At 36.4% G+C, this 16,664-nt stretch overlaps 1 protein-coding gene across 3 annotated transcripts in view; it reads right to left on the bottom strand.

Annotated features, from left to right (window-relative positions):
• Nucleotides 1–4,060: 4,060 nt before the first annotated feature.
• Nucleotides 4,061–16,664, bottom strand: part of SS18 (SS18 subunit of BAF chromatin remodeling complex) — a 42,552-nt gene continuing 29,948 nt past the window's right edge. The window contains exons 6-11 of one of the 3 annotated variants that reach the window (XM_039730083.1): nucleotides 14,962–15,129; nucleotides 14,143–14,247; nucleotides 11,867–11,959; nucleotides 11,019–11,141; nucleotides 8,267–8,400; nucleotides 4,061–6,138 (exon numbers count right to left, since the gene is read on the bottom strand). In XM_039730083.1, the coding sequence (XP_039586017.1) occupies nucleotides 6,112–6,138; nucleotides 8,267–8,400; nucleotides 11,019–11,141; nucleotides 11,867–11,959; nucleotides 14,143–14,247; nucleotides 14,962–15,129 (650 nt within the window). In that variant the 3' untranslated portion in view covers nucleotides 4,061–6,111. The remainder of the gene's footprint in view (nucleotides 6,139–8,266; nucleotides 8,401–11,018; nucleotides 11,142–11,866; nucleotides 11,960–14,142; nucleotides 14,248–14,961; nucleotides 15,130–16,664) is intronic. The other 2 variants (XM_039730084.1, XM_039730085.1) reach the window with 2 other exon arrangements.

Here is a 16,664-nt window from a genome sequence, read left to right as displayed (position 1 = left end):
CTTTGAGACTGACACTGCATCAACTTGCCAAAAAACTACCTTAACAAGTAAGGCCATAATTAGCATTTAGAAAGATACTCTAAGAACTGTGGCACTTGTTTACATTGTAGCCCTGTGGACAGAAAGTCTAAAGGCTCTGGGCTGAGAACAGCTACATGTGGAAAAATGTCAATGTGGCAACTTAATACCAGAGACCAACAATTCTTAATTTGAAATTTGCTAAAAGCATCAGGAAGTACAACTGATGGTACTGAATTTCATAAAAACAAATGCGTGTTTCTACCAAGCCTGCCCTCGCAAATGGCATTTTTCTATAAAAGTATCCATAATGAACCTGTGTCAAGATGCCAGCACACTTCTGGCAACACCAACTGCAGTAGGTGATTAGAATTTATGCTGTGTAAAATTAACTTTGAGATTAAATGAAAATTATGAACCAAAATGCAAAAGCATTTATATGGCAATTCACCTGCAGCATTTGTTTTAAAAGTGCCAAGGCAAGTGAAAACAACACAGTGCACTGAAAAGTTCACAGACTTGCATTTGGCTATTCCAACAGCTTCCTTTCCAGCCCCACTACTCATCCCACCAAAACCTCCAGGTGTACCTATGTGAAGCCACTGACATAACAAACTATCTTCATTTCCTAAGACCAACATGTGAAAAGTTAAGAGAAAATTAGAAAACTTTATGTATGGAAAACAGAAAATCTCTTGTAAAATCATCAGATACCAAGCAGGGGAAAACAGACATTCGCTGGATTAGTCAGAATTTTCCTGAAAAATTATGTCATGGGAAGCTTTACAGAGTTCAGTGCAAGTACTCAGCCAGCATCTTGCAAGACTGAAATGTAAGTATTTCACTGTTCACATTATTTTGGAGATATATTTCACCATAGCAAAAAAATAACTTTCTAAATAGAACATTGCTACCCCAGTTCAGCTCCAGTTTGATACTGGAACATACAACAGTCTTCTGCTAGTGCTGCCTACTTCCACGTTTTGCAGAGTGACATTCTAAATGTGGCAGTTGGAAAAAAAATCAAAATTTACTCCCAACATTTACCGTCAAGGCACCAACAGAGCTCTACACTCTGGAACACTGCTTATTGCACAAAGCTGTGAAACATGAGGTTTTAACATTCTTTCAAATTAAGTTTTTCATCTGCCCTAATTTAATTGTTCATGTGAAATTGGGTTGCAGCAAAGTAGGGGTCAGGCTTTTCTCCAAATAACAGCTGATAGGACAAGAGTCCTACTCTCCCCTCACCAACTTCCCAAACTGCACATGGGGAGCTTTAGATTTGGTATTTAAAAAAAGCTTCTCATCAAAAAGGGTTGTCAAGTGTTGGAACAGGCTGCCCACTGAAGTGAGCTTTAGATTTGGTATTTAAAAAAAGCTTCTCATCAAAAAGGATTGTCAAGTGCTGCCCACTGAAGTAGTGGAGTTGGCATCCCTGGAGGTATTTAACAGACGTGGTACTTGGGACATGGGCTACTCGTAGACTTGGCTGTGCTGGCCTAATGGTTGCACTCACTGGTCTTAAAGGTCTTTTCCAACCTAACCAATTTTACATTATTGTACATCCATCCATTTTTTAATCTTACTAAACTCATCAGATTGAGTCTGCAGTTCTGCATGCCTTAAGAAGCATTTATCAATTTCAAAGGTGTTGCTTTTAATTTTTGGTCATGCTGTTTGTATCCTTACAAAAATTACACCATCTGTTATTTACTGCTGGTTTACACATACTGACGTGAAATAATCCCAAACACACTGTATTTGTCCTTGGCCATTTGTTACCCACTTACCTCTCACCTGAGCTATCTTTCTGATGTGGGAGAGACAAGGTTGAACAATTCTGAACTGAAAAGAATTCTTATCAGTATTAGAGTATTTCGTTAAGCATTCCACAGCACAGCTTTTTGAGTATTTTTGTAGCTGTGTAACTCCTGACAGCCACTGAACAGAACTTTTACTGTGTTAGCTGCTGGACTACTCCTGACAGCTGAATAGCTGGGCACCAGTAAAAAGGAATTATCTCACCCAGTACTGTATTTATAAACATCAGCAATTTCTTAAATTCTGCTATGTATGTTCCACTGCATTTCTAGTTTTAAGTCCTGCACAATCTAAGTAGCACCACTTCCACCTCATGTTGCTGTTGAAATACATATTCTTTTCTCCAATTTATTTTTAAGTGTCAATCAGTGATCCCTAGAGAGGTCCAGCATAACTTACTATCAATCTCTATCACTTGGGATACTTAGCCTTTATTCCTACTCCCCTTCTGCTGTCTTATCCCATTCCTAGTGCTTCACAGTCAACCCTAACTCCATGCTTTATTTTCTGATAGCAGCTTCTCAGAGAACATCAGCTTTGTGAACATAAAGATCAATTCCATCAGACTGTGCTATGAGTTGTTACTATAACTCTACCAGACTGAGGGTCAGCTTTTATTCTTTTCTATCTTTCTTTTAAATGAACATATTTAGCTTAGGTTGTAGGGTTGGTGGGTGTTTTTTTTGTTTTTTTTTTTTACTTACTACTTAATCCAGGTATCTATTCATGTCAGAAGGTTTGTTTAGCTTTATTTCACAGGATGTCAGTCTTATGCCTCTGTTTTATGATACAGCAATTGCTGTTCCTGTAGGGAAAGCCTGCTACTTACTTTCTTTCTGAACTTCTTCAGGGCTTCTGGCAGAACTCCACCTAGACTTGATGGAGTAACAGTTTCTCTTAATTTTGTAAATTTAAGTTTTCTTTTTTTTTAATCTAAAATCTGATTTCTTATCACATTGTAGTCTTTTAGCATCCTCTGTGGTGAAAACTGTAGAAATACAACAATATTTTTGCACTGAAGTCCTTGCCCCTCTTTTATCAGGTGCATTTTCTCAAAAAAAAAAAAAAATCAATTACTTTACACATTTTAGAGTAATTTAGGTATGAAAATGGAATTGTGTCTTTTGCAAAATGATATATTTACCCTGCCTATAAAATAGCACATTTGCTTTCTTATGGCCAACATTGTGAAGTCAGTTTCAACTTATACAAGGAGCCAGCTTCTTCCTTCTGCAAGTCATTCACAAAGCAGAAAAGGACATACAGTCTGAATAGAGAAAAAATACAATGGCAAAAATCATAACCCTCTGATAACTGAAAGTCACAGAATGCATTAACCCCTCCTCTTTACTCTTTTAATATTTTTATTATTTCTGCTCATGTGTTTAATTTGGTATGTCAGTCCCCCTCTTGTTTTCTATATTCTGAATGTAAAATGCCAGTTGCAGCACCTTTTTTACTAATTTCCTATTGGCTGAATTTTATTTAATGAGGAAGACTTACTAAAATGAACTTTGTATCTTGCCATTTTCTCCTGGTCCTGTCATGCACTTTTGCTTCTTCTTTTGTTTAGGGAACACACGTTCCTTTTTAATATATAGTTTTAGTAGAAATACTTCTGCGTGGAGCTATCTCCTCTCAAGTTGTTCTTTTGGCATAGTATCAGAGGAATAAGGTAATTTTTGTCACCACCAATTAAAAAGTTTTACGAAACAGGACTGTTATAAAACAATTAAACCTTGCAAATGCAGTAGTCTCTAGGAGGGAAACCCTGGAGGAAATTCTGCTTATTAAAACTGCAATTTTAGTTTCCATTAAAAAGGAGAATAAGACAACAGAAGATGGGTTGGCAAGACAAATTATTTCTTAATGTCAGTTGAGCCTATTTCAAATGAGATAACGTATCTACACCAGGTTGGGTTCAACACATTTTTGCCTCGTCAACTCATTTATCTAATTCAGTCATCTTGATTATAGCCTCATGGACCTTCATTTTCAGAGAAAGAATTTCTTAACAAACAACCTACACAACATGCTGATTACTGAACAGTTAATTCTAATTAACTTGGCTATGGCAAGAGAATTTTGATAAAGTCCTAGACTGCAAATAAGGTCTGGTTATTCTGGCCAAACATCTTTAAAATCAAAACCCACAGCAGAGTCTCCAGATGAGACATCAGAGTGATAGGGATCTAATTTAAAGAAACAAATGAGAAAATTAAAATCACAAATAATTTATTCTTCCGTTAGAATTGATGGAGTACAGTTTTAAATAGCAATGAAGTACACAGTGGTGGAAAATTGGCACAGAACCTACAAGATTTTAATTCATAATAATGTTCCTCATGCCATATCTGTTCAAACCTTGATGTGTATTTTCTATTGACTGTTTTCCTTTTTAAAAGGATACACAAATTGAAAATCTTGTCTTCCATATATAATGTCACACATACTATGAACACGAGTTGGTTTTTATCCCCCTGAACACTGATTGCAAACTGAAAAAACACAAAATATCATTTTACTCCTGGGTTAATTTTAGGTTTTATCATTTATAAAAGTTGCAAGGGATTCTTGAATGCATATATTTCTGCAGAATAGAATATCCATTTATTTGTCTGATACACAGTTCTAGGGCAGTTTCAAAAACAATTTTTTTGTGTACTGTTGTTATTGATCAAGGTGCTGCCTCTCTCACACATGCAACTCTATATGCATTAATGCAGTTCCAAAGAAAATTTGGCATTTGCCTCACCAACAGGTTTTATACTTAATGTTATAAAACATCCCCTTGGTCTCATGTTAACCAATAAGAAAAACAGGCAAAAACAAAAATGCCCCTTTTCTAAAGTTATTAACTCCCAGCTAGGAAAGCTGCCCTGGTTCCGGCCAGGACGGGGTTAATTTCTGCAGTAGCCAGGAGAGGACACCTCATTTTCAGGGCACCCTCCTAAGGGACCCTTCCAGGCTGTGTAGCATGGGGTGGAACAGGCTCTGCGTGGTGAGCAATCAACCACATGTGAAGCCTTCACCTCTTGCACCCTCTGGCACTGGTATTGTTGGCGTTACCTTTGTTTTGTTGTTTCCAGTCAATTGTTCTCTCAAGCCTGATCTTTACCTTTCCTGCCTCTGATTCTCCTCTCCAGCCTGCCACAAGGGGAGGGGAGGGAGAGTGGGGAGCAAGTGAGCGGCATGTGGTTTGGAGTGTGTCAGTGGGAAGACTAAAATTGGGGGACACCATTCCTAAACCATGACAAAAGTTTAGATAGGTTTTACAAAGTCCTCTAGGCTATTTTGATACATACAAATTATTCAACTAAAGGTTAAAATACACTTATACAATACAGTCCTGTTCTCCATATTCTTTTTCAAGTTCTTTGCATATTCAAGCCAAGTAAAATTAACACTTGTCATTTTCTTTGTTATTGCAATTATTAAGAAGGATTACAGCTTGCTTATGCAAAGCTCTGACAAAACACTTGAGAAATAAAACCCAAACGTTTATCTTGTTACCCAAAAAATGTCGCAGAAAATTGTCAAACTATGTTAGAAACAATTTTTACAAAACCGCTTCACTCAGAAAAATTGGAAAGCTTAAAAAATTTATCTTTGCACAAGACTATATTACACTGTCCTTAATTATGACCCCATTTAAATAACTGGGATTCTCAATCTTTGTATGTGACCCCATCAGTGACATAGAATGCTCTCCATCTTTTCACTGTTATCTTTATTGTACACCATTTCGAGACTAATACAATCAAGCATTTACCATGCCCCTATCCATTTTAACAGTAGATGTGTTATCCTGCCTAGCAAGTAGTGTACTGTCTTGCATATTCACCACATGTAAAACATAATATACAAAATATTGCTGCTGTAAAAAGTGTGCATTTCCCCTTTCCCCCTACAAAAAAAAAATCTGTGGAAAAAATATTAAATTCCCATAACCTTCATAAACATACAAAGCTGTTTGCACCTCTCAGTCTGTAACAGTATATTTGACATACAGTTCTCGACTCACTGCAAATTGTTATGTCACAGATTTTCTGTCCAATATTGCCATCTAGAGTAGAGATGTGAAACTAGTTTCTGAGAAGCTACAGTCTTTAACAATTAACCCATAAAGACTGTATACCATAAAACAGCCACAAGATTTTTCCAAAATCTAGATGGAATGGGAGGTTCTCATCTTGGGAAGATGTCCACAGTGCTGAGGAGACAATATGGCTGCTAATAGATTTTGCCTACCGGAATGTGAGTACTTTTTCACTGTTGGTAATTTCCATATTGACCCTAAAAAAAAATTCAAAATACATAATTAGACCACATGGCATATTTTCCTGCATTTAAAGCTGTAATTGGAAGACCATCCAAATAAACCGCGATACTAAAAGGTGGAAATAAATACAAGTAAACTATATACTGACATGAGTAACCAGTATAGTTTCATCTCACTAAAAATATTTTGTGCTCTAATGTAGAAGTAAGACCAAAGACATGAATTTAAGCCCAGAAAGCTAATTTGGTCAAAAGAGTATACCTTTATTTTCACTTGGCTGCTGTAAAATTAGCAGAACATCATCACCAAAAAATATAGGGATTACTTCCCACACCTGAACTTTGAAAATTATTTCAAAAAGTCAAGGTCACCGAAATTCAAACTAATTTAGGAAACTAACCATGACACAGAGGTATCTAAAATTATGACTCTATCGAGCATTACAGAATAATGGTACATGTATTTCAAAACCAAGGCACATTCTGGTAAACATGAACAACCAGTCCACATATCCTACAGGAGGCAATTATTTCACAGATCTGATACACAGAATTACCACCCAACTGCTATTCTCTATTTCTTTTGACAGAACGTCATGTACTGCAGAGGTGGACAGAGGTGAAAGCATCAATGCTATAAGCTTACCATGATCCTTCACAACAGGGTTCAAGGCTTGCAGAAAGAAGTACTGTGCTAGGAAGTGAACATGCTCCAAACTGATCCTGCCACCATTCCGTGTAAAGTACTACCACAACAAGGCAGTATTTTACATTTTAGTTTTATGTTGCAATGTCAGTTATGTTCCGTTATAATATAACAATCAGTCATGAAAAAGTTTCACAACAGCTGCCAGATGAGAATTTAAACAGCACAATTCCTATGGGAATGACCAGTATGAAAGAGAGGTCTTCTGTAATTGAGTTTCCCAATGGAACTTACAAGTGCACAAACTGGAGAAGCACAGCCTATCAACACAGAGGCTTATCCACCTCTACTGCAAGGAACGCTGGAAAAACTCAGCAAATTGTGATTAAGTTTCCTTGACCCTATTCTGGCCACAAGAAAAGAATTCTTCTGTAGCTTATTGTTTTCAGAGGAAGCCACTGGTTCAGTGCATAAACATTTTATCTATTAAATAATTAAAAGTAACTGCATCTCTAAACTACCACACAGAGAGATTGTTCCTTCTTTCTTGTTTTTTCTAATTTCTCTAGAAAGAAAGCCAACTGTTCTTCAAAATTGTGGGCAATTCTCACTTCCTCAGAGAAGTTTTTCTAGAAAGTTCAGCTCATCTTCTACTGACGTAACAGAATTTTATTTAAACATTAGAACCTCAAGTTTATAATTTAGTTAATCTTAACATTATTTATACCAAGAAAAGTGATAGTATACATTTTAGTGGCATTTCTGAATGACTGATAGTGAAAAGTTTGGATTTCTACAAGTTAGTACCTTTCACAGGAACAAAACCTGTTTCATCCTTTAATTTTAAGACAGTTTTTTTACATGAGCCTTTCACTACAACTCCAGCCTAAAGTTTTGGTGGCAATTGTTTGTTTTTTTTTAGTCTTGTCTTAGTAGTGATAGGAACGAAGCAGTTTATTTTCAGGTCACTTCTTTCCCATGTTCACTGCCCCCTTATACTGCTTAGAGAAAATCTGTTCGTGTCTCCCCATAAGCTCTGTAGCTGAAGGGCCTCAGCTGCATGCCTCAGGTGCTTTTGCAGCTGAAGAGGAAGATTATGATTAGGATTTGTGTTTGTGGAAAATAAATTCAACCATTTCTACTGCAAAGAAGTAATGAAAAATGATCCACCATGAGATTGTAGAAACCTCATCTTTCATGTTAGTCGTTCACCAGAAGGCTATGAAACACATCACCTTAATTTTTAACGTCCAAAAATATTGCTGGGAAGGCCTCACTTTGCCAAATTGCATTAAAACTTAGCAAACTCAGGAGAGAATGACTAATCACAATTCCCTATAAATGATTCTTGGTAACTCACCAAGAAATAAACTCCGTGAGAATTGTACATACATACCTGAAAGACCATATCTTAAAATTCATTAGTTTAAGTGTCCAGAATCTAAGACTATCAAACGAGTGTAAGAATCACAACTTTCTGATCAAACAGAAGAATACCTGGTCATATCCGTAAGGCCTCTGCTGTGGTGGCTGTGGTGGCCCAGGCTGTGTGGGTCTGTATCCCCCATACTGCTGTCCTTGTCCCTGTGGATAATTGGGATACTGAGGCCCTGGACCACTCTGGGAAGGACCTGGAGATCATTAAATTTAAAAAAAAAAGAAAGCAAAAAAAGAGTGCTTAAGATGTTGGAAAGAAGAGAACAGGAAAAACACTGAATTTTACAGCTAACCAGGACTAAGAAATACCACTACTATGCAATTAGGTCTTCTGAGTGCCCCACCCCCCTCCCCCTGGAAAGCACCTTGGCTGCCAGGGCCCGTGCTTCAACCACAGAAACATTTACTTTTATTTATATATTCATTATTTAGTATCAATGCATGCAGTTCCACATACAGGACAGAGAAGAACAAGGCAAGAAATTATAAACATGAGGCCTTTCCGGGATTTAGGAAGGCAGTCTCCTGATGTATGCTGCTTCAGTTCCAGAATTTTCTAATGCTAAGAACAGCCAGATAATCAGCTATGTTTAACATTTGGACTTTTTGAAAAGACCAGCAGTACTGTGCTGCCAGAAAGTGAAGTCTCACACCACAGCAGGCAATCATGGATGGGGTGTCAGGCAAGCAAGCTATATATGTATAAAATGTGAGATGTGACAAGCAGTAAAAGGTATTGTGAGATGGAAAAAAGCACCCTCTACTCCATACTCCTTTGGTAATATTAACTTTCCAGAAAAAGGTTAGGAAAAAACCCAAAACTTGGACTCCAGTCTTTTTTGTCTGTAAAAGAAGTAGTTCTTTTAAAAGTATAACTATGTTACTATTCACAGGGACTTAGTCTGTCTTCCACTGGAAGCTGCATGTTAACACCATCAGGTAGTGCAGCAATATTCCAAACAAAATTATTCTCATCCTCTCCAGCACTGGGAGAGATGTAGTCTCTATTTCAGTGGCACTCCCATGAATCCTCTGCAGTGGATCTGTTAGCTTTTTTAACAACACCCCTTAAAAACTGGGTCTCTATTTTTCAGAGCTGAACATCTGCAGGTTTTCAGAAGGGTTTTTCTTTCAAACAAACCAACACTTTTGTTTCCCTCCCTTCAGAAGAAAGAGATGTGTTTTTAGCAACAGTGATTCAGTGCTAGAGAGAGCTAGTTTGAGCTGCAGGCATTGGACATTAAGATGACATCAGCTGGTAACTCCTTCAGTAATTCTAGCTCTGTAAAACAGTGAAAAGATGACCTGGAGAAGAAAAGCTCCATAAGCTATTACCATTCTCCTCAGGCCTCAAATCCCCTTGAACTATGCAGTTTCAGCTTTCCACAGTGAAACAATACCTTAAAGATTGATAATGATGTCTGGGATATTGATTTATTTCTGAAAATTAGAAAGTAATTAAATATTAAATTGAGCAAGAATACGACATCCTAAAAGTGCTGTGTTCATCTGACAAATGAACATGGGTTTATTTATTCATGGTAATTCTTTATAGCTGAATTCTGAATATTCATTGACACACTTCAGAGAAGAAAATGGAACTTCAGTAACAATTCCTGCTAAAAACCAGAAAATGAAAAATATGTTATTCTGTTTTACAAATTAAGTTGGGTAAGTGGCTCCAAAAGATTTCCTAATCCGTCTTCTTCTAGTATTTCTTAACCTACACTTTCTGAATAAATCACATTTTTCTTTACTTTAAAAGTTCAGAGCAGTGATCTACACGGACCTCTACTCTGACCTTTAGTCTGTTCCCATACTATGTTTAGTAGAATGTAGGTACAAGTATTACTTCAGAACTATCAATTCATCCATAAACACCAGAAATAGAACTTGGTAAATCTCAGCGGATCCTCTTAAAACTTAACTCTGTCTCAACATAAGTGGATTTCACGTGAATCTGACATCTTATCTACACAGCAAACAAATTACCCTCACATACACACAATGCAGAAAGCTTAAGCACTTAAGTCTGCAAAAGAGCTGAAAGCTAAAATACATGGAATTTATGGAATTTCACAGGTTCCTTCTTCTGTCATAAATTTATGTATATGCTTTACAGTATGCAAGCAAATAAAACTTGAAAGAGCAGTAGTTTCAGTATGCTCTTCTGACACAAAATTTTTTAGAATTAATGTACCAAAATTACATTCTACTGCTTTAAGTTTCCTTTTTGGGAGGTTTTCCTTGAATCCAGGGACTTGTGGCAAAGTATTTCTCATTCCTGCCATGTATCAGAAGGTTTTGACTACCAATGCAAATTTACAAGGCACAGTTTCTTTAAAGGTGTGCTGTCAATGCTTACAGTAATTTCTCTGCTGATTTATACAACAATTTAAAAATAATGATTAATATATCTTGAATGAAGTTTTAAACCAGTTTTTAAAAGACTGTTTTAATTGGCAAATCCACAGATGAAAGTGGTTCTTTATCATCTTTATGAGTATGTTCACCTACAGAGGACAGAAAAGAGCAGAATCTTTCTAGGTCTTTCTAAATTACAGACACCCATTGCAATGCTGTTTAGTCACCTTCGGTTTTCTGTGCTACCACACTCTCCCAGACTGCCAACAGATCTAATTCCCAAAAGATGCTGCCTTCTATGTTTTCTTGTCTCAGCCCGGTGAAACTGCAGGCACAGACCTGTTCTGCCCAAGCCTGGCCTCTGGACAGAGTCAAACTGGGATGGAGTAACACACAACAAGGGTCTTAGTCCTTTCTGTGACAGCTGTCTGTGTCCTCAGGTTCTTACCATAACCCTGCTGTTGTCCTGGATAGCCTTGTTGGCCGGGATATTGCTGCTGTTGTGGTGGATAACCCTGCTGTTGGGGTGGTCCTTGATATGCATCTTGCTGCTGACCGTATTGCGAGTTTCCTGTAAGATCATTGTAAGAAAGCAAAAACTCATAAAGATACCTATTTTATTATTTTTTTCCTTCTAAGATGCACAGCCAACAACACAAGAACAAAATGAAAATGCAATACTGATTTCAAAAACTGAACAAAACAAAGAAAACTCAAACCAAACAGAAGGAACTCGGCCAAACAAACTGCAGTTAAAGCCAATTTTGCAAAGTTGAACTGCAGCATTTTCAGCATCTCTGCCAAACGAGCATTACATTTACTGGAACACCACAGTCATAAGATCATGACTATGCTAAATAAAATAAAAAAAAATAAAAAAAAGACAAAATTAAGGACAGCTACAAGAGCACAGACTAGCTACACAAGATCAGCAAGCTGTTTCCTAACGGCACTATAATTATACAAAATATATACACACACAAAAAGATATATAACTGAACCAACAAATTTATGTTAAAATAAAAATTTCCATTGAGGTAAAAAAAAAAATCTCTAGAGTGTTTTAGTCATTTTACTGTTGTTAGAACGGCAAATTGTGGTTATATATTTAAGGTGTTTGCAAGAAATTATTCTGAAGGCTACAAGTTCCCTGCCATTTCCAAGACAGCCAGCAACTAGTATTCTACAAGAGCTTTGCATGGGTATAAGTTGTGTTGTGCAAGAATTTCTGTTCCCGTTGAGGGTGGGGGAGGAAAGGGAATGTCTGTGCGTATGTGTGTGAAGGTATATAGATACCTCCTTCGTAGTAATGTTGTGAGGAATCCTCATAAGGCCTATCGTAGCCTTGTTCAGGATACGACGGTTGCTGATAACCGTAATCATTATGACCTACATCAATTCGACAAGAGACAGGAAGAAACGTTAATGGCCTCTGAGTGAAAACCCTAAAAATATTTCATTTCTCAGAAAAATGAAAAAAAAAAATTTCAACTGGATATACATGAAAAAGAATTTTCAATTGTATTAGCCAAAGACTTATTAATATGATTTCCTTTCATATTGAATTAACATGTGACAGGGGAAAAAAAAAAGGCTTAATGCAGTAGTTCTAGAAACATCACAGTAAGGGATGGTCTTAACCTTCCAATAATCCTTGTTGGGGGAGTTGGAGGAGGGGGGGAGAAGTACTTCATCTTTCACTCAAAAAAAAAATGAAAGCATTTAGGCCTTTCACATGTAAATAACCTGAATTAAATTAGAATGAACAAAGAAAGCAATTATCATACTTTGTCTAACACCTGTTCTGCTGATCTCCAATTCAAAAGCATATGCTAAAAGCAGTGTGAAATATAACAAATAAAGCTCAATGAAGTTATGAACCATCATCTACATTAAATTCTGGTTTTGAATGACAGAAATACAACACTCTCAAGGTTTTCCCTACAAACAGAATTCCTACTTAAAGTCTTAAGAAAACTTTTCCTCTTACATTCCAGTCCTGAGTAGATTCATTACAAACAAACCTTTCTACTCAGAGACTACAGGCATCTCTGATTAAGAAACCAATACATGCAGTAAGTACCCCACCTGTTGTTTTTAGCACACATATATTTTGTCTTACAGATGATGAAGATGAAGATCTTATTGCTAACTTGGTCAAGAACACATGCCAAAATTTTGTTTACATTTGAAATTAAATAGTATCAATTTGGAATAAAATTTTTAGATACAAGTAAAGAAAGGAGGAAACAGTTCTGAAACTCAGTGGTTTTGTCATAGGTTCTGCAACTGTACAAATACATCACTGACTGAATCTTACATGCATACATAACCATTGAAACAAGTCTTAAAATATTCTACTTGTGTTCTACATAAGAGTAATAATGAGATAATGATAAAGATGACTCTTCAGAAGGAATAGATCCTAGAAGTCATCTGTGCTGCCACAAAGCCATTGATGGTAACATCAAACTGCCCTTACTAGAGTAAATTGCCTGTAACTATTTAGTGTTCATGTGCATACATAAATGTTCCAAAATGAAATCTGAGTAATTACCAGTTAATGCAACTTGTAAAATAACACTGTACACACACCTCCAGAAATTAACACATGTAAGCTTATACAGATAAGGCTTGATGTACCTTAAAATCAATTTGACGGAAATCAAATTCAAAAACTGACTTGCATCCCTTTATTTGCTATGAGTAGTTGCTTTGGCAATTACACAGCTTTGCTTTGTACGTATTTTTTAAACATTAACATCTACCACATTTCTTGAGCTTCATAAGACACCATTAAGATGCACACATGGTTATCACAGTAGTCAGGAGTTAGCATCTTTGTTCTCCCAGTCTCTACTCAGCCTGAAAACAAGTTAATTTCAACTTTTCTAACTTATAACACAATCCAATAATCTTCAGCACTCCATATTCCAAGAGGTAGGAGGACAGATTTATGAAATTCACAGTTTCAGTCTTGTCTTGAAAGCACTGAGGGGACATCTAAAGAGGATTCACATTTCCAATATCCTCAGGGCAGGGACCACTTTATTCCTATACAAATGTTAAACTGAGGCCCATACCATGTCAGCAATAACACATTTGTGCGACTTACATGAAAACGAAACACTAAGTTAAAAAAGTATTTACAGAAAAAACCGACATCTTTTTAGCAAGTTTTTTCAGTTCAGTAAAATTTTTAATAAAAGGATATCGCCCCCTCTCTTATTGATAATAAAGTTATTACTGTTTAAATTCATCTCAATTATATTAGATATGCTAAGGAATTCTCCATTCTTTGAGAGAAACAAATTATTTCCATTCTTTTGAAATCCTAAAACTGTTTTTAAGAGTTTCAAATGGGAGTAATACAAATTACATGCTTTAAGTTGCAAATTTAACTAGTCAAAGTAACTTAAATGTAATAACAAATCTGAATTTGGAAGGTTTTTTAAATGTGAGGTATGATATCCAATTACTATTCTTGCCTCATCACCTAATTTTGGGCATATGACTACATTAGTATTGGGCAGGTATAGAAAATGGGAAAGTTAACATTTATGAGAGATTACCATCAGGGTAATATTGCTGGTTCATGCCTTCTGGAGGACCTTGTCCACCATGACTGTATTGGTCCCCATAATAGTCTTCCTGGCCTGAGTACTGCTGTGGTGGGCCTGAAAAACCACAACCAGTCAATACGTAAATAACTTGTTTTCTCTGTTATAAAGCCTGCTAATTTCTGATTTTAGTATGAGAAATATTTCTCAAATGTACTCCCCACCCATACTGTTGCATTACAGACAATATATGTAATCTGGTTTAGTTAAAAAAAATAAGTAAATGTATCTATCTACAAATACAAACACACAGTTGTTTGGCTGCACTAGACTGAGACTATATATATCAAACTTCAGTTCTGAGCTCATTTTAGGAATATGTATATAACAGACTAGGGTGTTAAAAATAAAATTATTCCTTGTTGAAAAGGACTAAAAAACAAAAAAGATAACAAAAATCATGGAACATTTTTCCTTTTTTGTAATTGAATGAATCCAGAACCAAGCAGGTATTCTGCTCCTTTTCTGTACCTATCATTTAAATATGAAAACAGAATCCTGCATCAGTATAACTGAGATGCATAATTTCAGACCATATAATGTCAGAAAGAATCAAATGAAAAAGAAAACAAACTTGTCTTCACACTTCATGGTGATAGCAGTAATCTCTTGCTGCAAGAACCACCCTTAAAATGGGTAACAAAAAGAGTATGCAAAGTCTGTGACACCAAATGACTTGATAGAAATTTGGTGTAAGCAAGAAAGAGATGTAAAATAGTTTTAAACATGGTTATTTAAAATCAATGCAAAAAGACTGAAGTGAATTCCTACCTTGCTGTGGTGGCCTGTATGGAGGAATCTGTCTCTGCCCCATCATGTGATTTCCTTGGTTAACTTGGCCCATCATTCCCATCGGTGGCTGCTGCCCCTGGTAATGCTGGCCACCTGCCTGTGGCATGTTGTATTGCTGGGAGGGAGGCTGCTGGTGCATCATTGGACCTGCAAAAGCAAAAGCAGCAAAAATGTCAAATATACAAAAATGATTTGTGATTAAACCTGTCCAAAAGAACATGGAAAACCCAACCTTTAAAAATGGACCAAAAAAGGCTCTGTATATCCACTGCTCTGGTAAGAGTTTGTTGTTTCTGGACCTACGCAAATGTAGGTGATCAATTCAGCAGCCGAACTAGAAAACAGCAATCAGCCTAAATAAGGTTGCTTTTTAGATGGTTTATCTTCAAAACCACAGATATTAATTTATACATACACAAAGACAACTGAAACACTTTCATGACTTTTTGTTTTAAAAAATATCTTCAAAAAAAGCGTAGGTGAAAACTTTGGTAAGTCATAGAAAAATTATTTGACATTTGTGATTTCCTCAGAGCATAGTTTCAATACACATACATAGTTGCTGTTATATTCCATCAACAAACCACTAAGCTGCTATCACAAAATCAACAATTCTATTTAGCCTGTAAAGACAAACCACATGAACCAGACAGGCAATTACACAACAGGCATACGCAGAAGGCCCACAGAACACGGGCTCTGCCTGACACTGAACAGTCCTAAACAATCTCTAACAAAAAATCTTTCCTATCTAGTTGCACCAAGTTTCTATGAACCACAGGAAGAGACCAGGAGAGATCAAGTATTGTCCATGTTTTATCAACTGACAAAATCTGATTAAGGCTGTACGCAAAGAAATGCAAATTTCAGTAATGAAAACAGACAGTTAAAGAGCACCCTACTGACACCACACAGCAATGAAACGATGATTATACAGTTTCATTATATGACATTGAAGGTTAGACTGATACAACATGTAACAAAGAAGAGCCTCTGTGCCTCCTCTGTAGTACCACTTCAGAAGAGTTATTCCAGTAGCAAAAACATGAAGAGGAAAAAGTTTTGAAAAGGAGCTAAACTTTTTTAAAACAGATTTTTACAATATATTAATTCAAACAACTTCACACATATTGCCCAGTCTATAACGGCGAAAGCCTCAGCTCTTTTGGCTTTTTAAAAAACAATTTATTTTATAAACTACAAAGACAGTAAGAAAGTAGTAGCCTCACTAAAAACTAAAACCAACCATGACATTAAATATCAAACTAGCAGAGCCACTCCTAAGTGCTATCCAAGGAGAAAAAGGAAGATATCACCTTCTTTCTGTATGCTTAGATTTTCTATTCCATTTAGTATTTTTGAATAACTAGGTGCTGAAGCACAAGCAGAAAGTCCTGTGTGCAACTGGAGTACTGGAGAAATACCTATACAGCCAAGTGACAATGGATTTATACAGGCAAAGGAATATGTAGTCACTTATATACTGTCTATGCAGAGTTATGAAGGAAAGTTATGACAAATTAATTAACGGTATGAATTCAAAATGCATTAGTTAAATCCCATAAAACCCCAATGTGGGATCTCTCACTGAGAAGTGGCCTAAACTTCATTTTCCTCTGAAGACAAATATTGGACGCTCTTAAGAAGATCCAGTTATGCTTCTGTCCTTCAGTATGGCAAGT

This window comes from Passer montanus, unplaced genomic scaffold (genome assembly GCF_014805655.1).
Source record: "Passer montanus isolate IOZ18808 unplaced genomic scaffold, ASM1480565v1 scaffold70, whole genome shotgun sequence".
In the NCBI taxonomy this organism is placed as follows: domain Eukaryota; kingdom Metazoa; phylum Chordata; class Aves; order Passeriformes; family Passeridae; genus Passer; species Passer montanus.
The sequence above is the reverse complement of the archived record's forward strand: the minus strand, read 5'-3'. Positions and strand labels throughout refer to the sequence as shown.